Here is a 23,914-nt window from a genome sequence, read left to right on the forward strand (position 1 = left end):
ATCAGAGGACTTGGTCTAGATAATCTTTAGTGGTCCCTCAAGCAGTAAAAGCTAGATTGGTTAAATTCACGACAATACAGCGTTAGAGAGAGAAGGAGGAATTTTGTGATTCCAGGAGAACTTATACCATCTAATGTACTTGAGGATAATTGTGGATACTTGGATTCTCACAGGTATAAAAACTAGCTTAGAAATCCCCAAAGAGGTTACTCCTCAATCCTGTTAGTCATTATAGCAGCTTTCTTGTAAAGCTGTTTATGATGGGTTAAAGTAATCAGAGTTTAGATCTCTAGTTAAAACTCGAATTAGCAGAAAGTCTAACCCATTTTATAACCAACCCAGTTTAGAACAGTCCCCCACCCCGGTCCCCGGACTTTAGTTACACCAGCCAGGCAAAAAGCAGCCTGGGGACTCACCTTGAGGACAGTGGCCACCGTCTCCTGTGAGGCATTTCTCATGTCCTCCCCATTCACAGATAAGATCTGATCTCCCTGAATCAATCTCCTATCAAGGTCTGCAGCTCCACCTTTCACGATGTCAGAAATAAACACTCCACTTCCATTTCTGTGAATACCATAGAGCAGTGGGTAATGGCACAATTTAGTATTTCTTTAGTAAATCTGAGATTACTGACATTCTACACAGTTTCACTAAATCCCAACGCTTGGAAGAATGGTCCTACAAAGCCATCTCATCCAATTATATCCACTAACTTCCCAAATGATAAACCTCAGAGTGCTTGCCTTTTAAATAGTTTATACCTATTTGTGCTGCCTACTGTAAAATTCATTTTTATTGGCCCAAGGGCATTATTTCTGCAAGAGGATAATCTTAGTGAAATGAAATGGAAATTCACTTTAAAAAGCATAGTACTCTTAAAAAAAATTTTTTAATGTTTTCTTAGAGAGAGAGAGCAAGAAGGGGAGGGGCAGAGAGAGAGGGAGATATAGAATATGAAGCAGGCTGCAGGCTCCAGGCTCCACACTGTCAGCCCAGAGCCCAACGTGGGGCATGAACTCATGGACAACGAGGTCGTGACCTTAGCCGAAGTTGGACATTTAACTGACTGAGTCACCCAGGCGCCCCTTAAAATGTACAAGTTATTTCCTTATAGATTAAGTACTCTTAAAATGTAAAAGTTATTTCCTTATAGATTAGCTCACTTACTAGTATCTGATCAATTTCTAGTTTTATCACTCTTCCTTTTCCTGTTGTTACTAAGGTTTTAATTATAATTATTTATTTGAGGAGTAAATAAATTTGTATGTCTCAAATTCAAGAGGTTAAAAAGTGGAGAAAGCACCTGGGGCTTCCTCATTGTTTTTTAAGGCTGTATTCGATTCTACAGAGATTCTTTACTTTCATGATGAGTAAAATATATAGATAAAATATAGAGGTTATTGTCAGTCACTAGCTGTTGCAAACAATGTGCAATGGGGAACATATCTACAAGAATACTGTTAGGATACATTTCTAGTTGTGGAATTGCTAAGTCAAAGAATTGTGCATTGTGAAAGCGTATACACCTGATCCTTTACAATGGAACATTTTGGGCTAAGGAACATGAATGTTCCTTACAAACCCAATCTGAAATACTAGTGTTGTACGAAGACGGTTTTATCAATCCACAATGAGGCAATAAAGTAAAAACCATTACTCTCTGTGGAATCTCGCCAGGCATATGCATGTGTCACAGGTAAGCAAACTTCAACGTGGGCTCTGTCAGGTGCTCTGCACCAGGTATGCAGGGAGTTTGTTTAGAAATACGAGTCTCAACTTTTTTGATTTGTAATGCATTTTCTGAGTGACGATTTAACAGTGCTGAAGAATGAGATCAGGACAGCACAGTACCTGGCACAAAATCAGTGCTCTCAAAAACTCTCTAATATTTTATTTTAATAACAGCTTGGGCTGCTAGAAAAAAAACACTGGGCTAGCCGTCAGAAGTCTTTGAAGGCAAAGGATGTAATATATGTAAAACCATTTCAATGCTCCCTAAGATGATGGTTGATAACCATCTAAGGCCATATTGGGGCGTCACCTGACAATCTTGCAGCCCTGTTGGAATAAAAACACACCAAATAACTAAAACCAGTAAACCATGGAAGCTGGAATTGCAGTTGCAAGATATGACTTACTTCTCTAATCTACTGATATTATTCTATAATGCCTATCATATGGGTAAGTGGCACAGACTTCAAATGAAAAGCCTAGCCACCAGGATCTACCTACATTTTTGGTGCAAGTTACCTTTTGGGGACATCTTTCTTAATGAAAACTACTGTCATAAAGAATTTGTCTCTCAACTACACTTATTCAGCTAGTTTTTGAAACTCACCAGCTAGATGTAGTTAACAGCATAAGATTAACATGGTACTCATGGCAGAGGAATTTTCTTTCTCTTTTAAAAAAATTTTTAAGTTTATTTATTCACTGAGAGAGAGCACAAGCAGGGGAGAGGCAGAGAGAGGGAGGGAGAGAGAATCCCAAGCAGGCTCTACACTGTCAGTGCAAAGCCTGATGTGGGGTTTGAACCCACGAACCGTGAGATCATGACCTGAGCCAAAGGCAGATGCTTAACCGACTGAGCCAACCAGGCACTCCGGAATTTTCTTAACCCAACTCTGTATAAACCTATCTCTTGATATTAGCTATTTCTTGGGTAAAGCCTCAGATCTAAGTGACTCCAAGGTATAAAAACCCTTTTGAGTCTCTTATTTATTTATTTATTTATTTATTTATTTATTTATTTATTAAAAAAAATTTTTTTTTAATGTTTTATTTATTTTTGAGACAGGGAGAGACAGAGCATGAACAGGGGAGGGTCAGAGAGAGGGAGACACAGAATCTGAAACAGGCTCCAGGCTCTGAGCTGTCAGCACAGAGCCCGACGCGGGGCTCGAACTCACGGACCGCGAGATCATGACCTGAGCCGAAGTCGGCCGCTTAACCGACTGAGCCACCCAGGCGCCCCGAGTCTCTTCTTATTCTATATGGGAACAAATATAGTCTCAGTTGACTGGGCTTCAGGTTCTATCTTCATATGACACACTTTTTTTTTTTTTTTGGTAAGACCTTGCTCAGAGATATTACCAATGTCATTCTAATATTTATAGACAGGTTGAATTTAGAAGCCATACTGTTAGTTTACACGAGACTTTACCTTTCAGTGTTTGTAGGCTCCCTAGGGCTCTGAAGGGAAAGGCCAATCTGTCCTAACTTGCATAGTATTTCCTTACCGTTTCCCAACAATACTCAGACCCAGTCCTCGGCCGGCCTTTTTCTGCAGATCCACTGGGAAAATCTCCAAGTTCTCCTCATCCCTGTAGTGTGCCTCATCTCTATACACCACCAGCCGCACCTTCTGGGGGGTCTGCCTCAGGGCTGTGATGGCTTCTTCATGGCTGGCGCTCCTCAGGTCAATCCCATTAACCTGGAACAGTGGACATCTGAGATGGGCTGCTGACAGCAGAGACCTCCATGCCGGTTCTGTCTGGAGCTCTTTAATCCAACCAGTGACAAACCTCTGGAAATTTCTAGCTGTTCCCAAGGCAGGTAGCAACTATTGGCAGTAGTAGCTGCTTCATGTATAAAGGAGGTAGACCTTATCCTCTCCTACCCCAAAAGCATAGAGGGTGCTTAGTACACACAGGAATGCTGTTTTGCAAAGCTGTGAGGTCTACTATGGAATCAACATGGTTGGGGAGGGGGGAGGGTGAAAGGGAGCAGGAGGGGTGGAAGGGTCTAATGGCCTTGTGTAATTGAGGTCAAAAGGGAAATGAACATTAGTGTTGGTCAGCATTTTAGGACTCAGTTTGCTTATTGAATTTGACGTCCTCACTCTTTTTTTTTTTAATTTTTTTTAACGTTTATTTATTTTTGAGACAGAGAGAGACAGAGCATGAACAGGGGAGGGGCAGAGAGAGAGGGAGACACAGAATCGGAAACAGGCTCCAGGCTCTGAGCTGTCAGCACAGAGCCCGACGCGGGGCTCAAACTCACGGACCGCGAGATCATGACCTGAGCCGAAGTCAGACGCTTAACCGACCAAGCCACCCAGGCGCCCCAGTGACGTCCTCACTCTTAACTGCACACATCACAACTACTTTAGAATAAGCCGGAAAAAAAATGAGAGACCAGTATTTCTGACAGTGTCGAAACCCCCTTGAAGTACACCCTTCTGAACCTGGATCTGAGAGAGCACAAATAGGACCATAAGTTAGAAGCAAACTGTACTGGAAACGGCACTGAGTAAAGCCATGGCTCTGCTTCCGGTAAATCACGTGAATTTGGACAAGTTGTGGGCCCTCAATAAGCCTCTGTTTCCTTGTCTGCTAAATGGAGATCATATAGCCAGTTTACTTATTTATTTCTTCAGACTTACTTGTGTTTTACTTAAGAAATGTTTGTGTAGTGCTTGTGTATTAGCCCTTTGTAAATATTTACTCATTTAATCCTTATACTAACTCTCTGAAATAGGTACCATTACCATTTTACAGATGAGGAAAGTAAGTCACGGAGGGGCTAAAGAGACTTGAACCAGGTTATATAGCTAGTCACGGTTTGAACCCAGACTATCTTCCCACCCTTAGTCTCTATACCCTTCTGCCTCAACATACTCTTATTTAAAGAAAAAAAAATTTTTTTTTAACATTTATTTATTTTTTGAGAGACAGAGAGAGACAGAGCGCGAGCAGGGGAGGTGTAGAGACAGGGGGAGACACAGAATGTGAAGCAGGCTCCAGGCTCTGAGCTGTCAGCACAGAGTCCGACGTGGGGCTCAAACTCACAAACCGTGAGATCATGACCTGAGCTGAAGTCAGTTGCTTAACCAACTGAGCCACCCAGGCACCCCTCAATGTACTCTTAGAATGAGTTATTGGATCCCCTGCCACAGAGAAAGTCAAGTACTGTTATGGATTAGTGGATTTAACAAAAAGGAGAAATTGAGGGGAAGAATGGCCAAGGACTCAAAGGAAGGGAGTCATAGGTCACTCCCTCAAGGTCATAGCTAGGAAAAGACACAAAGGGAAGAGTAGGCACAGGTCATGGCCAGTAGTGGGGTGGGTGATGGGGTGGGGGGTGGGGTGGCAGAATAGAAGACCTCCCTCAAGATGCTGGTTCTACTCCATGTTCTAGTCCATCCCTGTGTATCCTGGGCAAGTCAAGCTTATATCTGGTCTTCCATTCCTTCATCTGTACAAGAAGGGGTTGGTCTCAGGCTTTTCCAATTCTAACATTCCAAAGACTAGTGACTTGTGGCATAAAGATTGGTTACAGAGAGGGAGAAGAGAGCAATGAGCCTTTCTTGGAGAAGGTGGGTTTTGAGCAATTATTTAAAGCTGATTCTATAAGCCAGAAAAAATGTTTAAAAGCCTAATTTTCATGATGCTTTTTCTTTTCTGGTATATCTTGTGTTTGTGTTCTCAATTACATTAACTATACCCAGTGGTTAAGGGGTGCCTAGCTGGCTCTAGTTGGCAGAGCATGCGATTCTTTTTTTCTTAAAGTTTTATTTATTTAAATAGTCTTTACACGCAATGTGGGGCTCAAACTCACGACCCTGAGATCAAAACTTGCATGCTCCTCCGACGGAGCCAGCCAGGTGCCCCCAAGCATGCGACTCTTGATCTCAGGGTCATGAGTTCAAATCCCTGGGCATAGAGCTTACTTTAAAAAATAATAATAATGAAAACAAAAACAAAAACAAAAAAACCCCAACCCAAACAGTGGTTAAATATGGGTTTTAGATACAGACAGCCTTCAGTTTGAGCATGGATTTTAACTTACGTTGTGAAACCTTATGTATATTAGTCAAGCTAAGCTTCAACTGGGTCATTTATGAATTGGAGATAATATCTATTTAGTGTTGTGAGGATTAAGTGAAATAAACCCTCTAAGGCATTCGGCACAGCACCTGGCACACAGTTAAGTGCAATGTAAGTTAGAAGTTGGGATTTTATAAGAAGCTGAAGTAACCCCTGTCAGGGCTGTTTTCAGTCAGTGCCAGCATTCACTGTTACTTTAGGCCCATGAGTGCACTCTCATTGTTTGTGAGGTAAATCCATAGGACAAAGGGGAAAACAATGTCTCTAGAAAATGTGGTCCGAAGTGATTATTTCCCTGTATTCCAATAGATGGCACACCAGACCACTTCTCTTACTCAAATGCAAAATAGTTACTTCCCTGGACTCCAGGTGAGTTCTCTTAAGCCTCTGAAATAGCTTGTGAGAGGCCCTAGCAATTATACTTTCCATAAAAAGCACTGTCATGAAACTAATATAATAAAAGCAATTTATACTAAATTCCAGCATGAAGATGACTGCCCAAATCCAAGACATCTGCTCCAAGTTCACAGTTTTCATTTCCTCCTTTGCTTATCAAGAGGCACCACTAAATGCACCAGTAATCATAAGAGAAATATCGCTGTGCAGCTCAAATATTGTGGAGTGATGTATTACCTTAAGTGCCTTACAGAAGCACTATATGCATTATTTAGAGCATTGATTGTAGAAGGGTAGGGGTGGTAATTGCAGAGCTCCCTACTTGAGACAAAGAGCCATAGGAGGCCCCAGTCATCAAGGGGAGTGTATCACATCTCTTGGGTAGGACGAGGAAGTGGGGAAGTCACTGCTTTCGAGGGAAAGAATAACCAAACCAGGCAGCACTTTCTCACTACATTATTCCACAGGGAAAGCCAGGCATTAGCCCTTTACTCTTTCTGCTCCCACTTGCACAAAAATAGAAGAAGATAATGGACGTAGAATTAGGGAAGGATGAGGGACTGAGCCTAAAAGGAGAATCGGAAAGAAGACAGTTCATGCTAATTATAGAATCATAAATCTTGCCATGCTAAAAAATTGCTGGATTAGATCTTTGTCAGCAAAATCTGGCTTGTCCCAATTTTTAAAAAAGTAATCTCTACGCTCAATGTGGGGCTCGCACCCACGGCTCCAAGATCAAGAGTGGCATTTTCTTCTGACTGAGCCAGTCAGGCGGCCCATGGCTTGTCCTGATTTTAACGAGAGGATAGAATTAAAATTATGAAAGGCCACTGACAATGTAGAGGACTCTCATAAGTAGAAAGGCCATTGTGTGGAAAGTGCTGATACACAGTTATCTTGTTTCACGGTCTTGAACTGTACTGCCAAAGCTGGCCTGTTTTCTCAAGGCAAACCTGCAGGCCAAAGGCTGATGATGCCTAATTATGCATCTGTACACGTCAACCACAACTAGCACAAGTCCAAATGTGGGGTCTAAAGCTGCTTACAAAGGAAACATGATGTTACTTGACCAAACAGCTACTTCTTTAAAAAAAAAATTTTTTTTAAATGTTTATTTATTTTGGAGAGAGACAGAGTGTGAGCGGGGGAGGGGAAGAGAGAAAGACACATACACAGAATCCGAAGCAGGCTCCAGGCTCCTAGCTGTCAGCATAGAGTCCGACGCAGGGCTCAAATCCACACACTGTGAGATCATGATTTGGGCCGAAGTTGGTTGCTTAACTGACTGAGCCACCCAGGTGCCCCCATACAGCTACTTCTTAACTAAACACATGACATGCTTTTGTGGACTAGATACTGCATGGGGTAAAATTTCCTGATCAATAAAAAAACAACGTTTGTTTTAGTTGACACACACTGTTATATTATATCCTGGTCATCTTTAATGTTTATTTATTTTTGAGAGAGAAGGAGAGACAGAGCATGAGCAGGGAAGAGGCAGAGAGAGGGAGTCACAGAATCTGAAGCAGGCTCCAGGTTCTGAGCTGTCAGCAAGAGCCCGACGTGGGCTAACTCACAAACTGTGAGATCATGACCTGAGCCAAGGTTGGACGCTCAACTGACTGAGCCACCAAGTGCCCCATGTCCTGGTCATCTTTAATGAGGAGTATAGACCATCCATCCATATTGGGTAATATAATTCAGTTGGATGCCAGGAAATGGTTTGAGTTTTCAATTTCTCCTTCCACTTAATTGCCTTCTTCATGTTAACCTATCCTGAGTATTCACTTGTACATGAATATGAAAGAGAACAGCTACAGCTGAGATATCCCATACAAATAGTTTTAAAAAGGGATTTTTTTTACTGAAGTATAACTGTTATGAAATAAACTATATTTAAAGTATATAATTTATATTGCTAATTTATGTGATTTATACCTATGCAACCATCACCATAATCAAGAAAATGCTGCACAGATTAGATTTAGTTTCAAGTGACCATTATAGAATAATCCATGGGCTTACAAATCATGTATCTAGGCATGTATGCATCTGTACTCTTTTGAATATTCAATCTATTCATCTTATAAAGCCAATTATGATAACACCAGTTAATTAGAAAACCTAGGGAGAAAAAAAAAAAAAACCCTTGAAACTCCTGACCACTAAAAAATGGTGTTATATGCAAAAGCAGTCAAGCCAAATCCCAAAGAGGCCTCGCTTATTTTTCTAACCTCATACACTTGTACCTTAATGAATGTACTGGGAATATGTCCTAATCCAATGATGAAGCACAGTAAAGGTCTGCAGAGAAACCCTGAATTTAATTTGCAGCGAGCCCGGCCTCTCCTTTAACTCTTTCTTGCCTATATTTTCTGCCCTTAATTATATCTGTGGTTTCATCTTGGGAGGCAAACTTGAACCACCAAAGGGGAAATAAAATTCTATGATGTCATTCATAATGTGCTGTATTAAAGTTGCAAAGCAAAAATGCACATGCCCACCATAAAATGTTAACTATTCAATTAAATTCATCCAATGAAAGAAATAAATGTTGCCTAAAGGTCTCACATCATCAAAAAAGCTTTTTCGTTCCACCTACCAGAATGCCTGGCATTGACCTGCCATTCATCCGTTCCTTAGTTCAGACACTGCCTGCTTTGGCATTTTTTAAAAGGCTTTAACACCTTTGCTAATTGAGAGCCCATTTGAAAGAGGCAAGCTAAACATTTCATTTCTCCCTAAAGGGAGAAGATTCTACATTTTCATCAACTAGAAAACAAAAGCGGAAAGCATTTTACTTAACGATTTATTAGGAGTAAGAAAACAATACTTAAAACAGCACTGACGTCTTTAAAACATCGGCTGTCCATGTTTTTGCATATGTCTGTGTTTTTAGGAGAATTTAGACAGGTTTAGTGAAGCGGCAAAACAAGTCAAGTTGCAATACTATGCACTCTCATTTGATATTAAGATTATAGAACTATAGGTTATACTTTTGCTTTAATTTAAAAAAGTTTTCACAGATTTAGATTGATGATCTGCCATGATTCTGATTATAGTTATTCAATGTACATTAAAGAAAGAAAAGAGAGTAAGGTACATCTTTTGCTAAATGGGAGAGAGATAAGTGAGGATAAAATGGAGTACAAGACTGTGAATAAATACTTTGTGGATCAAGGTCAGTAAGGGAACTGTATTTGCTAGTATTAAATGAAACTCATAGTCTTATACCTCTAATATCTGGTCACCAGCCCAAAGTCTTCCGTCTCTGGCCGCTGCTCCTTCTTCGTAGACTTCGTGTATAACTATAGCATCCTAGAAAAAACAAATTCGTATTAATTTTCGACAACCATAAATGCTTCCTTACACAAACAACCAAACCATAGGCAGCGACCCATAAATTGCCATTTGCTAATAGTGTCATATTTTATGGGACCTGAAGGTAAATAAAATACACAGTTACCATATATTCCAAGGTATAATTAATTTTTCCTAAGTTTCTTATTTCATTCCTTTAGAACTGGCTTTGCCTAATATTTCAAGGTAAACTTCCCCCCTGTGTTTTACTGTTAACCTGTACATTGCTGCTGTGTATGAACTTGAGGTGAACTGTGCGTCATTCTTATTTTCATTTTATGGTATATTTTGAAACATGGTTTCAAGTATTTATTAGTATTCAAGGATTTGGCATAGATGTGTGGTCTGATGCAGGGGGTCTGTCAGACCCATTACTTGGGCAATGAAAGAAAAGAACTTAAGTGGAGTGAAATGACCCTGGAGGATGAAGCATGGAGGAGGGGGAAGGGCGTTCATGACCCTAAGTAGGTGTAAGACAGCCATGGGTTCCAATTCTGACCCACCATTGTGTAATCTCGGGCAAATTAATTCTTGAACTCAGCATTCTGAGCCATAAAATCAGGACAATACCTAAGGCAGGTAAGCTTGGGCTGAGGAAAGTATTTCATGGTTAGTGAATTAAAACAAAAAATTCCTATTTTTTCAAATTAATAACCTTAAATTTTAATCATCATAAAAATAACATACCAATGTAAAGAACTCAAGCAATACCACAGCATGTAGTAAACCACAGAAATAAACTGCCTCCTTGGTCTGCCCCTCAGTCTCACTCCCCAGAGACAATCACCATCAACAGTTTCCTAAGGATCCCTGCAGACAATGTACATCTCTACACCCAAATATTTCTATCATATGTACATATATTTTGGTGAGACTACTTTTAAAATATTCAGTTGAATATGTTCACACAACTTTCCCCCCTCATGTTAAGCAAGTAGAGGATTTTTATAGAGCTGAAAACTAAAGCAGCCAGAAGCCATTGGTTCTTTCTGCTGTTTATCAAACTGAAGGGCCTGAAAAATATGATGCTGGAAGGATTATGCCAGCTGTCTTGGAGGGCTGCTGGGAAAGGAAAAGAGCTTCTGCGGGGAGACTAGACACAGAGATCTGTGGGTCCCATGAGAAGTGTAGAAGCCCTGCACTGCCCAGGTCCCCCATGCCACACCAGCCCCAGCACATGCACTGGCTTACAAGACTCTGCAAGCAATGGTCAAGGGGGCCACAGGCCATGCACAATGGATCCCACCTTGGAAGAAGTCCTGTGTCCCAAGCACTGGGGCTTGGACGCAACAGGATTTCTAGACTTGAGGTCATGAAGGCTTGGGTAAGACGGGCTTGATGACTACTGGGGGGACTGATGATAATGGCCAGGGGCCCACCAATGATGTCTGGGAGTTTTGTGAGGAGACCAGAACCCTGAGAGCTTGAGGAGCCTGCGAAATGACTGAGGGTGATTCTGCCTTGGCCCAGAAGTATGGAACCTCAGAATCAGAATTAAATTGACGTGAAATCAAACATAAAGAAATATTTCTTGCAGAAGTATAACAAGAAAAAAAGATCCAAACCAAAATACTTTCTTAAAAAAATAAATAAAAAGGTTCTTATGTGAATTTGGGAGTAGAGAAGCAATACAAGAAAATATTAAGAAGTTCTACAACCAGATGACTCCACTGGATTCCAAATATCTTTCTCACTACTTTCATTTTATCATCACATGCTTCTGAAAACATTCTTTATTATAGCAATTATAAAGGCAGCTCCCAGGAGACAGGAGAGGTTCCCTAATCCAGACAATTTACATTACAGATTTTGTATCAGCAACAGATTTTAGACCATGCTTTGTTTTAACTCTGATTTATGAAATTTCCGGATGCAGGGAGCATCTAGACTGCCAAGAGTTGGTTCCTCTGAACTGCTTCAAGGGAATGGCTTTGTGAAAACGTGCTGGGTCAGTGGCTTCAGGAGATCCCAGCAACACTGCCAAGATGACACCAAGGGCCAGTTTTATGAAAGTAGTGCAGGGAGAAACTAACACAAGTTCCTTGTAATGACTTGTGTCATGCTGGTGTTTCAAGTTTGGAGGCCAAACAGCCCCCCTTCATTGGACTGACAGAATCAGACTGAACTCCTACTAACATGGTGTTTACAGAGCTCAACTTCCAGCATAACCTTCTTTAATTTTGCAACATTACAAAAGTCAAATGGGAAATTTCTCTTCATTTACACTTAAATGGAAGAAAAATATCAACTGTAGTTTTTATTCCATAAAAGTAGCCCAGGGGTGCCTGTGTGGCTCAGTCAGTTGAGTGTCCGACTTCGGCTCAGGTCATAGTTTGCAGGTTCGAGCTCCACGTCGGGCTCTGTACTGACAGCTCAGAGCCTGGAGCCTGCTTTGGATTCTGTGTCTCCCTCTCTTTTTGCTCTTCCTCTGCTCACGCTCTCTCAATAAATAAATAAGTAAGTAAGTAAGTAAGTAAAATAAACACACACTAATAAAAAAAGTAGCCTGAATTAAAACCTCTTCAATACTTTCTGGGTGTTCAATGAACTCTTTTTTTTTTTTTTTTAATGTTTATTTATTTGCGAGAGAGAGAGAGCGAGAGCGAGAGCGAGAGAGAAAGAGAGAGCACAAGCAGGGGAGGGGCAGACAGAGAGGGAGACACAGAATTCAAAGCAGGCTCCAGGCTCTGAGCTGCCAGCACAGAGCCTGATGTGGGGCTCAAACCCACAAACCGTGAGATCATGACCTAAGCTGAAGTCTGGTGCTTAACCGACTGAGCCACCCAGGCGCCCCAATGAACTCTTTTTTTAAAGTTTATTTATTTGAGAGAGAGAGTGCAGTGTGCAAGCAGGGGAGGAAGAGAGAGAGAGGGAGACAGAGAATTCCAAGCAGGCTCCGTGCTGTCAGAGCCCAACACAGGGCTCAAACTGACGAACCATGCAATCATCACCGGAGGCGAAATCAAGAGTTAGATGCTTAACCAACTGAGCCACTGAGGTGCCCCATAATGAATCTTATAAATAAAAGAAATATACTATTGCTCAAATGCTGAACTCCCTGTCAATCTGTTTTGTCCAGGAGTCTGTGTGAAAAACTCCCCATTATTTCTTCCCTTTTGCTTGACTACTGTTGTGATTTCTCTTAAAGTTATCAATGAAAATACAAGAAAACAGTAGACACTCTAACCTATCAATAGAAAAAGGCCACATTTCTTACCATGTGCCCTATGTGTTGACACTGGATTGTGAAGTTAAGGTTCTGCTCAGCTGTACTAAAAGGGGGTGCTAGACATGAGAGGTGGGGGCCAACAGGTAAATTAGAAATGTGGGCTGGTGAACTGAAAAGAAAAATAGATTTATTTTTTACAACTTACACAGTTGATAAGGTAGGACAGAATAATAAAAAAAAAGATACTGTATTGAGCTATTTTAGGCATCTATTTGACAAGGCCACAAAAAATTTTTACTTCTTACCTTGAAAAAATTGTGATTAGATGAAATAATGGGTCATTAATGAAAGACTGCTATTGTTTTAAGGAAAAAATTTGGAGTTGATTATACACATGATTCTTATCTCCTCATTGTATATCCTCTTAAATTTTAATGCTCTTGAGCTGTTCAAGCAAAACTGCTTGTTGGCACAGTTCTGAGTACCTTCTCTTCCACTCTTATCTCTGCATATTTAAGTAACATTCCTTCACCCTAGGATACCTCAGTGACTCCATCTACCAATACCAATGACTTCTAAAACTCATCTATTCCGGAAGCATTCTATTCATCATTTCCCTGTGGGTGGGTTGCTGGCTCACACAGAGGAGAGGCTATAGAGACAGATGATTATGAGCTAGGCCTCTGGAGTCAGATTTCTTAGTCCAAATCCTGGCCCTGCTACTTCTGGCCATGGGCCTGGGAAGACTGTTAACCTCTCCAGGCCTTAGCTTCCTCATGTTTATATGGTTTTAACAATACTATTTGCACATAAAGCTTTATGTACAATGCCAGCACATAGTAAGGAAGTGGGAACATCTCATTTATTTTAACACCTCTGTGCCAGAGTTGCTGCACGCTTCCCATTCGTGCCATTCAATCCTCATAATGACGAAGCAAGTGCCGTATTATTAGTCTCATTTATGGTTGGGGATATGGAGGCTCAGAAGGATTCAGACTTGACCAGGTCTTTGCATCTTCTAAGTAGGAAAGATCACATTCCAACTTGGGACTGTTTAACACCAAAGCCTGTGTTCCTACAGCCATTGCAAGCATTTCATCTGTTTTGAATATTTTATTTTGCACTTGTATAGAAGCTAACCTGGGATTTTCCATATGGCATCAATTCTGTTGAAATACTGTCTCCTTAACTCCACAGCAAAAACCTTAAGGGCATGGGCTGATCATTTTGTAGACAGTGAACAAAAAGACAACTGGGGAAGTGAAAATTGAAGCCTCTCGCTTAATGAAGTGGGGTGATGATCTATGGACCTCACTTGCTAGTTAGGGGTTTGTGCTATACATAACACGATGGTTAAGAACTCTCCCCAACCCAACATGGAGTCTCTCTCTCTCTCTCTTTTTTTTTTTTTTTAATTTTTTTTAACGTTTATTTATTTTTGAGACAGAGAGAGACAGAGCACGAACAGGGGAGGGTCAGAGAGAGAGGGAGACACAGAATCCAAAACAGGCTCCAGGCTCTGAGCTGTCAGCACAGAGCCCGACGCAGGGCTTGAACTCACGGACCATGAGCTCATGACCTGAGCCGAAGTCGGATGCTTAACCGACTGAGCCACCCAGGCGCCCCTCTCTCTCTCTTTTTAATGTTTTTATTTATTTTTGAGAGATAGACACAGCACGAGCTAGTGAGGGGCAGAGAGAGAAAGGGAGACACAGAATCTGAAGCAGGTTCCAGGCTCTGAGCTCTCAGCAGAGAGCCTGATGCGGGGCTCGAACTTGTCAACTGCGAGATCATGACCTGGGCGGAAGTTGGACCCTCAACTGACTGAGCCACCCAGGTGCCCCTAGCTCTCTCTTAATTCCATTTGTTGTTCTTGTCTCTTTCCTTCATTTTTTCCATCTTCTTTCTATGCACCCATATTATTCAATGAATGATTTTTTTTTTCTACAGGAGCAGATATAAAAGAAAATTATATACAAGTGATGCATTCATGTTTAAAATAAAGTTGTTCAGGGTGTCTGGATGGCTCAGTAGGTTGAGCATCCAAGTCTTGATTTTGGCTCAAGTCATGATCCCAGGGTCTTGGGATTGAGCCCAGCATCAGGGCTCTACACTGGGTGTGGAGCCTGCTTAAGATTCTCTCCCTCTACCCCTCTCATGCTCTAAACTAAACTAAACAAAAATAAAACAATAAAAATCTTTTCAGTCCAAAACAACCCAGATTAATTTCTCCTAATTAATGGCAGACTTAAGAACCATTTACAGATGAGCAAGACTGACATAGAATCAAAAACTAATTTCCTCTTGGTAGTTGTGATTTTCACTGTGACAACAGAAATTTAAGTAACATCGTCTTATTTACTGCCTGAGACAAGACCAACAATTTTCCTTTGGACACTCTAAATCACTCATTTGACTTGCCAACTCTGGATCCAGGGAAGAATCTGATCAATTAGAGAATCTCTCAGATATGGGTTTTCCTTAATCAGAAGGGTTAGGCAGGATTTCGGAGATGTAGGAAAAGTCCTCTGCTTATAAACTTCTCTCTTGAGGCACCTGGGTGACTTAGTCGGTTAAGCGTCTGACTTCAGGTCATGATCTCACAGTTCATGGGTTTGAGCCCCGCATCGGGCTCTGTGCTGACAGCTCAGAGCCTGGAGCCTGTTTCAGATTCTGTGCCTCCCTCTCTCCTGCCCACCGCCCCCCCCCCACTTGCTTACTCTCTCTCTCTCGAAAATAAAAATAAAAATAAAAATAAAACATTAAGAAAAAGCTTTTCTCTCATCAGTCTATGTCTGAAACACATTTAACTTGAGGAAAATTTCTTCATTCCACTAATTAGGGATAACATTAAAAAACAGGGGCGCCTGGGTGGCGCAGTCGGTTAAGCGTCCGACTTCAGCCAGGTCACGATCTCGCGGTCTGTGAGTTTGAGCCCCGCGTCGGGCTCTGGGCTGATGGCTCAGAGCCTGGAGCCTGTTTCCGATTCTGTGTCTCCCTCTCTCTCTGCCCCTCGCCCGTTCATGCTCTGTCTCTCTCTGTCCCAAAAATAAATAAACGTTGAAAAAAAAAAATTAAAAAAAAAAAAAAACAAAAAACAGACACCCAGGAAGAAGTAGCTGGCTCGCAAATTTAACATACTGTTTAAGGAACCACTGTTTTAATATCTCCATTCTTCAAAGAATACATATTTGTTTTTAAATACAGATAAAATATGTACACATGGTATTACTCTCAAAATAATATACATTGAAAAGTTTCTCTCTGCACCTGTCCCTTAGCCACCATCTATCCCTAACTGGAGACAAATACTATTAAGTTTCCTGTGCTTTTTTAAAAAAAAGTTTATTTAGAGAGAGAGAGAGAACACGAGCAGGGGAGGGGCAGAGACAGAGGGAGGGAGAGAATCCCAAGCAGGCTCCATGCTGTCAGTGCAGAGCCTGATGTGGGGCTTGATCCCATGACCATGAGATCATGACCTGAGCTGAAATCAAGAGTCAGATGCTTAACTGACTGAGCCACCCAGGCGCCTTCAGTTTCTTGTGTATGTTGATATAGAGAGTCTATATATCTATATTTGGAAAGTACAAAGGCACCAAAGGCTTGAAGGTCATGGTCTCTTTTATCTGCTGCCCCCTTTTCTCATGAAATTCTACTTGAGCCAGCCAAATGCCACCTCTTCTATGAAACTTTCTCTGACTCTTTTCCCCTAACAAGGTTGATCAACCTTCCTGTGGGTCACTGCTCTATCCCCTTTTATTATTGAACTTATTAGTATCACAATAGCTTTTTCATGGATCTAGGTCCTATATTACCTCCTAGTCTTGGTGGAACTCTTCCAGACTGGGGGCTGCTTCCAACTCTTCTTTGTATCCTGGTGCTGAGCCCAGGGTAGGCACTGAGTACATGTTTGCTAAATGATTACCAAGAAATTGGTTGGAGATAGAAAGATACATCAAAATGACCCAGAAAGAGCCTGGTAGGGTATGTCATAATCTTACCTACCCAATCAAGCTTCATTCTTCCTTTTTTTTAAAATCCCACCCAAGCTTCTGATGGCAAAATATTAGTGACACACAACCCACGTACCCATCACAAATGGATATTAAATCCATGTGAATTTCTAAAGGATTTACTTTAGTTCAAAGAGCAATTTAAAGGAGCCAAGTACACGGGACTTAATTGTCATTGAGCCCCACAAAAATCACAAACTCCTCCAGGGGGATTTAAACACTGCATTGCTGGAAAAGAATTTCATAACACATACTAATGTATCCGTAGAGTCAAAGTCATCAGACATTTCAGCCCATCCATTACCATATTCTTTACTGTTCAGGCTACCAACAAGTAGACAAAGTAACTCATAAACATACCAATCGTTCAGCAAAAGGCAATTTTATCATTGCCACAGTAGGCTCATAACACTTAAAGAAGCCGTGTGTTAGAAAAATTAACTAAGGGTCTCCTGTGCACTGAACAATATCAATAAGCACCCTTGTGTGGGTGAACTATTTCCATAGAATGAGATTTTATAGATTACATTTCTAAATGTTCAGTGGATTGTTCTAATAAGCATTTTAGAATAAAACTTTGATAAAGAATTATGTGGTAGATATTACTATAAAGAACTATATATATATATATATATATATATATATATATATATATATATGGCTCAATTTTACTATTTGTAGGTGTGATATACTTAACTTGGATCACTCTAGAATTAAACCCAATCTTTGTTATACTCATAAAACCTCTGTTCCCACTGCCCTCAAAATAATCCTAGGTGGCATTTTAGCTACAGAAAAATTTCACATTGAATTACACACTTAGGTGGAAAACATATTACCAGTGATCCCCAAAGAGTGTCATGTCTTATTTCCTTGCTTTATGGGAAAAATCCCTGCTAATAAGAAAGACCCATGAGGACCAAAATAAGGATTAAAAAGATTATATAGAAAATGGGCATTGTTTTTGTCTGGAGGAAGCCATTGTTCAGATCTATGGTCTTAGAGGAATAATGTTCCTTTTAAACATCATTTAATAGAGTTCCCCTCTATGGTTGTCACGGTTCAGAAATCATACAGTCCTGTCTTTCCATATAGTAGACGACTTTCTCAGCAGGAAGGCCAAATCAATGAAGGGTGATAATATAGTGGGAGTGGTAAAATGCTCAGTCCAATGCTGTGCAAATCAAAACTATGTTCACTTCTACCTTGAAACAGATGTAGATGTATTAAGTTACTGATTTGTGATGTCTATTGCAGTTAGAGAGTTAAAAAGAAAACTGTTGGGGTACAACTGTGAAAAAATATGTCACTTTGAACAAAGTTGATAGGCTCCAGACTGTACTTATATAAGTAAAGGGATCAGTGTCTTAGAACATGATGCTTTTCTGTACCAAATCCTTTGTGGCCAAATTCTTTGGGAAAAAAACCAAAACCCTCAAAAACCAAGCTTCCTTCTTATATTTCAATTAGAATGTGATTTTGAGGGGCACCTGGGTGGCTCAGTTGGTTAAGCGTTTGACTTCGGCTCAGGTCATGATCTTGCAGTGTGTGAATTCGAGCCTCACGTCAGGCTCTGTGCTGACAGCTCAGAGCCTGGAACCTGCTCCGGATTCTGTCTCCCTTTCTCTCTGCCCCTCCCCCGGTCACACTCTGTCTCTCTCAAAAATAAATAAACATTAAAAAAAAAAAAAAAAGAAAGAACATGATTTTGAAAAAAGAGGGCAGGAAAGTGTAGAAGAAGGACCCAGAACTGGGAACAAGAGGAGTTAGTTTTTCTCACAGCTCTGCAGGTGGCCAATTTTGCAAGTGGTTCTCCATGCACTGCTTTGTTCAGGACACTTATCAGTAAAGCACAGAGTCAAAATACATGGTTTCTAGAGTCATTCCACCTCTATAATTTTAGACCTCTGTGAACTCATACAGCACAAAGTAAAGCAGAGAAAGCCACTGTTTTATGCAGATACTTAAGTCCTGCCTAGGAATAGTAGGACCTCCTTCTAAATGGCAGACCACAAGAATCCCAACTTTCACAGTCTGTGAGAGATCAGAAACATAAGGGTTTGGCTTGGGCTCTGTATTAGTTTTCTTTTACTGCAAAATTTAGTGGCTTAGGGGTGCCTGGGTGGCTCAGTCAGTTAAGTGCCCAACTTTGGCTCAGGTCATGAGGTTCATGAGTTCGAGCCCTGTGTTGGGCTCTGTGCTGACAGCTAGAAGCCTGGAGCCTGCTTTGGATTCTGTGTCTCCCTCTCTCTCTGCCCCTTCCCTCCTCACACTCTGTCTCTGTCTCAAAAATAAAATAAAATAAAATAAAACATTAAAAAAATTTAATAAAAAAACCTTAGTGGCTTAAAACAAAAATGAATCATTTGTTTGTTCATGATTCTGTGGGCTGGCAGTGTGGGCTGGGTTCAGGGGGTAGTTCTGCTCCACGCTATCTCAGCTTGGCTCGCAAGAGTTTGCAGTCAGGTTGGCTGGGGCCTCAGCCGAGATAACTGGGCCCCCTCTGCCCCCATGTGCTCTTTCATATGGGGTGCCATCCTCCAGGAGGCTGATCTAGGCTTGTCTGCAAAGTGGCAGTCTTTCAGGAGAACAAGAGCTAAGCTGCAAGACCTTGAGGCTAAAGGCTTGGAAGTTACTCAACGCCACTTTCACTACTATTGATCAAAGCAAGTCAATGGGCCAGCTCGAATTCAAGGAAAGTGGAAGGAACTGCACAAAATTTATGATCAATTTTAATCTCCTACAGACTCTATCAAGTCTGCCAGAGGAATTTTCCAGCCTGTAAACAATGGAAGGCAGCAACGTATAGTGGGAAGAATACTGGCTATGGCCACATAAACCTGTGTTCAGAGTTTAGCTCTGCCACTTATCATAGCTTTGTGATACTTCTATTAAGATATTTAGCCTCACTGGGCTAGTGTTCCTGTCTCTGTAAAATGGAACTAATAAATTCTTCCTTTTAGGGTTTGAGGACAAAATGAGATTATGTATATAATGTCAAGCAAAGTGTCAGCCAAATAGATGTTGAATAATTGCTAATGAAGGTTCCCAACACATATATATCTAAGGTTGAAGGGGGCCTATCTGGGACATAAAGGAAGGAATATAGATCAGTGGTCAAAATTCATGACTCTAAGTAGGAATGACACCAATTTCAGTCCATTTTTTAATTTCTATTTTTCCTATTATTATGGTGAACTGAGAATATAAGTGATTGCTTTTTTTTTTTTTAAGTTTATTTTGAGAGAGAGTAAGAGAGCAAGTGGGAAGGGAAGAGAGAGGGAGAGACAGAATTCTAAGCTCTGTGCTGTCAGCACAGAGCCCAGCTTGGGGCTCGAGTTCACAAACTGTGAGATTATGACCTGAGCCAAGATCAAGGGTCGGATACTCAACCAACTGAGCCACCCACGTGCCCCTAATAATTTTATTTTTTTAAATGTTTTATTTATTTTTGAGAGAGAGAGAGAGAGAGACAGAGAGTGAGTGGGGGAGGGGCAGAAAGAGGGAGACACAGAATCGGAAGCAGGCTCCAGGCTCCGAGCTGTCAGCACAATAGCCCAATGCAGGGCTCAAACCCATGAACCATGAGATCATAAACTGAGTCTAAGTCAGACGCTTAACCAGCTGAGCCTCCCAGGGGGCCCCCTGATGATTTTATTTTTAAGTAATCTCTACACCCAACGAGACATTTGAACTCATAACACCAGGATCAAGAGTCGCATGCTCTATTGACTGAACCAGCCAGGGGCTCCCTGACTGCTTCTTTTCAAGAAAGATTATGCTGGGAAACCTTATGTAAAAGGTGATAAAAGTAGAAATGCAAACATGTGCTATCTTTAATAGGAATGGCAGGACTCATGTCAACAAAGGCAGCTCTCTACTTTCCTTGTTACAGTGGGGCAGTACGTTGTTTAACCCAAGGATGGACAACTTAATGCATTTGTCTTGCTGGGGCATGTGTTATTATGCTTACATTCCATGTGTTTTGTAGATCTTTTTATATTTTTGAACCAATTACAAATGTAGAAGGCAAAGATGATTCAAGACAAGTTGCAAAGATGCTCATCTTCCCCACCTTCAAACACAATGCTTTGATGCAAAAGGTATCTGGCAGACCCTCATTGATTCATGCATGAGAAGCAAAAGTTAAGAGGTTATTTTCAGTATCTCATAAGAACATAGAGGACTTGAAGCAGAATGTAGTCAACAAATACTGTATTTTCTTTACTTGAAGATGACTTTTTTCTCATTTTGATTTTATAATTTGGATGAATCTCAGAGTCAAGTGTACATTCAATATACTACTTTCCCACTGTGGATACAATAAAAGATGATTACTTTAGAAGAAGTACAGTATTTGTCAAACTGATATAGTTTTGTTTGCCAACTTCATAGGTTGATTATAAATGTTTCTGTTCAGAAAACCTGAAGAAGCCATAGCTATAAAAGGGAAGTCAGTAAGAGTCAAAAGACCTTACACTTTTAAAAATCTGGATACTCTCACTAATAAATTAGAGTTTGCTACATAGAGTTTCTTTTTTTAAAAAAAGTGTTTATTTATTTTGAGCAGAGAGAGGGTGAGAGAGAATCCCAAGTAGGCTTTGAGCTGCCAGCGTAGAGCCCAACACATGAATCCATGAATCATGAATCCATGAACCGCGAGATTGTGACCCCAGCTGAAACCAACAGTCAGGCATTAATGGACTGAGACACCCAGGTGCTCCTAGATTTTCTAAGAATCTCAGAACACAGTCACCAATCAAACCCCATAAGACTCTGTTACAAAAGGAACCAAGAGCCAGTCCTTATATCCTAATCTTAATTTATTCATCTATTCTAATAGGTTTGGGGGAGGGTGTAAAGATTTGTACCTACCAAACACTTTAAGAGAAAGAAAATGGATCACAACATTTAGTACCTACTATTTTGGAATACTGAAATATTCTTGGGTGATAAACTATGGACAACATAAATAAGCATTAAATCAGCAATACCAGTGGCTCTTTTGACTAAAAGTATGGATTAAGTGATCAGTTATACAGGAAGCAGTAACACCAATCTGTGTGTGTGTGTGTGTGTGTGTGTGTGTGTGTGTTAAAGGAATGGACTATTTAAGCTAAAAGTCAAGCTCAGGGATTGCAAACTCTTCCACACTATAGGTAACTAAAGTGTGGAATGAAAATCACAGCAATAAAACAGCTAATATAAGAATTGCAATGAATATATAAAAAGTTTCACATTTTAAGACTGCAAAGCTTTCCCTTCTCAAACTCAGAAAAGAAACTGTTTTATATTTACTTGAAATGGAATTCCCTTGCCAAGAATGATTTTGCAAAAGGTTGATATTCATCAATATGAATATAATTTTTCATACTGAACTATAGATTTATTTTAAGGAAATGGGATAATATTTGCATTATATTTTATAAGTCCCTATAGTTCCATCTGGTCCTTATTTACCTAAACTTTACTCAGCTTGCATAATATTTTTGCTTACAGTCATATTCTTTAAGATCAGAAATGCCCAAATCTGGAAATTCAGAGGTACTATTCGTTAACATTCTTTCAGTGTGATTCATAGACTTTCTGCAAACTCTGCTTTGATTTTAAAATAAAACTAAGGTAATAAGATGTTTTGTGTAAAAATATATGACTTAAGCAATAATGATAAAAGGAGCCTGGCTTTGGGTGATTACACGCCAAAGCAAACCACACTCCTCGTGAAACAGGCTGTGCAAAGTTCATTCGAAGGGGAATAGCAAAATAAAACACTTAATCAAATGTAAAATAGTTTTCTATTCTGCTTACTTAAAAAAAATATATAGTGGTTTAAATTGCTACAGTCCTAAGTTTAAATGGTCAAAAGCAGTAACAGCTAAACAATAGCAGGCAGTATGGTGAATCAGGGTTAAATGAGGTCACTGCAGAGCCAGACATATGGTGATAGCTAAAAAATATTTTTCGCTTCAATTTCTAGATGGATGACTTTACCACACAGTATCCAAATGTGACAGTCCTTCTACATTGATGCTTCTTGCTAATGTACCTCTTCTATCTATGGAACTTCTATTTAATAAGACTGACTTAAATTGGTACTGAATCAGGTGGTGAAAAAAATACACATTTGAAACTTGGAGAGAAATAAGATTTTGAATCTGATATTCCCAGGCCTTTTAAATATTAATAGAGCATCTCAATTTTACAATCTATCCTGGGCATCCGCTGACCTCATTTACAACGGGATGGTACCAGGAATATCAAGAGGAACCAAATGCCCGAGGCTAATTGTTTTCCTCTTGTAAGGAGACAAGCTTATCTCCAGACGCAGAGGAACATACAAGTATAGCAACTAGGGCTTATGTTCATAAACTTAACCTTTCTAAAAGTGGTAATAATGACTAGTTTCCATAAACCAAAACTCAACAGTAATTAAGCCTTATTCTCCAGTTAAAAAAACTTAAGACTGAAGTTTTAAGAAACCTGTGAGATGGGAATGAAAAGAGAGAATGAATTTCCTTATCCTACCATACCCTTGAGAAAGAGACTTCTCAATGTAACACGTTCCTGTCTGGTTAAAAGAGAAAGCCTAATAACACTAATGTCCTCGCAAAGTGGCTGCTGCCTGCATTTGTCAAAATATTTCTCGAGATTTGGCACTCACTACGTAGTTCACTCCAACTCTGGCCAGCTGAGGTCTAGAAAGTTCTTCCTTATGAAAATGTGAAATCTGTTTTTCACTGAGCCGCTTGGAAGCACTTGAACTGTTCCTACCCTTCATCCACACAAAGATAACCTTACGTGTTTGCATGTCACTGTCCCTTCTGATCTTCCCTTTTCCATTTGATTCAATTCTTCCTCACAGTGATGTGGTTTCAATAATGTCCTTGTCAACTGTGATATAATCACACCCAGAAATGAACAGGATACTCCAGCTACAGCTAAAACTGATCAGAGAAGCACTCCAGACAGATCTAACAGCATGTGCAAATGCCTTGAATGGAACTGAAGGAGGCCAGCATGGCTGGAGTTCGGAGTGGCTCAGAGGCTAGACAGTCATATTTTTAAGTGTGCCAGGCTCTATATGGTGGTACTAAAGGTACAAAATACAATAAAACAGGTCTGTTCTCAAGATACTCAGGGTCTGGTGG

The 23,914-nt window shown here is 40.4% G+C and overlaps 1 protein-coding gene across 1 annotated transcript in view; it reads right to left on the reverse strand.

Moving 5' to 3' along the window:
• PATJ (PATJ crumbs cell polarity complex component) overlaps positions 1–23,914 on the reverse strand; it is a 368,066-nt gene that overhangs the window by 38,344 nt on the left and 305,808 nt on the right. Inside the window, exons 35-37 of the mRNA XM_047084721.1 lie at positions 9,459–9,542; positions 3,240–3,433; positions 417–564 (exon numbers count right to left, since the gene is read on the reverse strand). Coding sequence (XP_046940677.1) covers positions 417–564; positions 3,240–3,433; positions 9,459–9,542 — 426 coding nt within the window. The remainder of the gene's footprint in view (positions 1–416; positions 565–3,239; positions 3,434–9,458; positions 9,543–23,914) is intronic.

Source organism: Lynx rufus, unplaced genomic scaffold, assembly GCF_022079265.1.
Source record: "Lynx rufus isolate CCGP_SWC_20201006 ecotype Redwood Valley unplaced genomic scaffold, mLynRuf1.p SCAF_2, whole genome shotgun sequence".
NCBI classification, from domain to species: domain Eukaryota; kingdom Metazoa; phylum Chordata; class Mammalia; order Carnivora; family Felidae; genus Lynx; species Lynx rufus.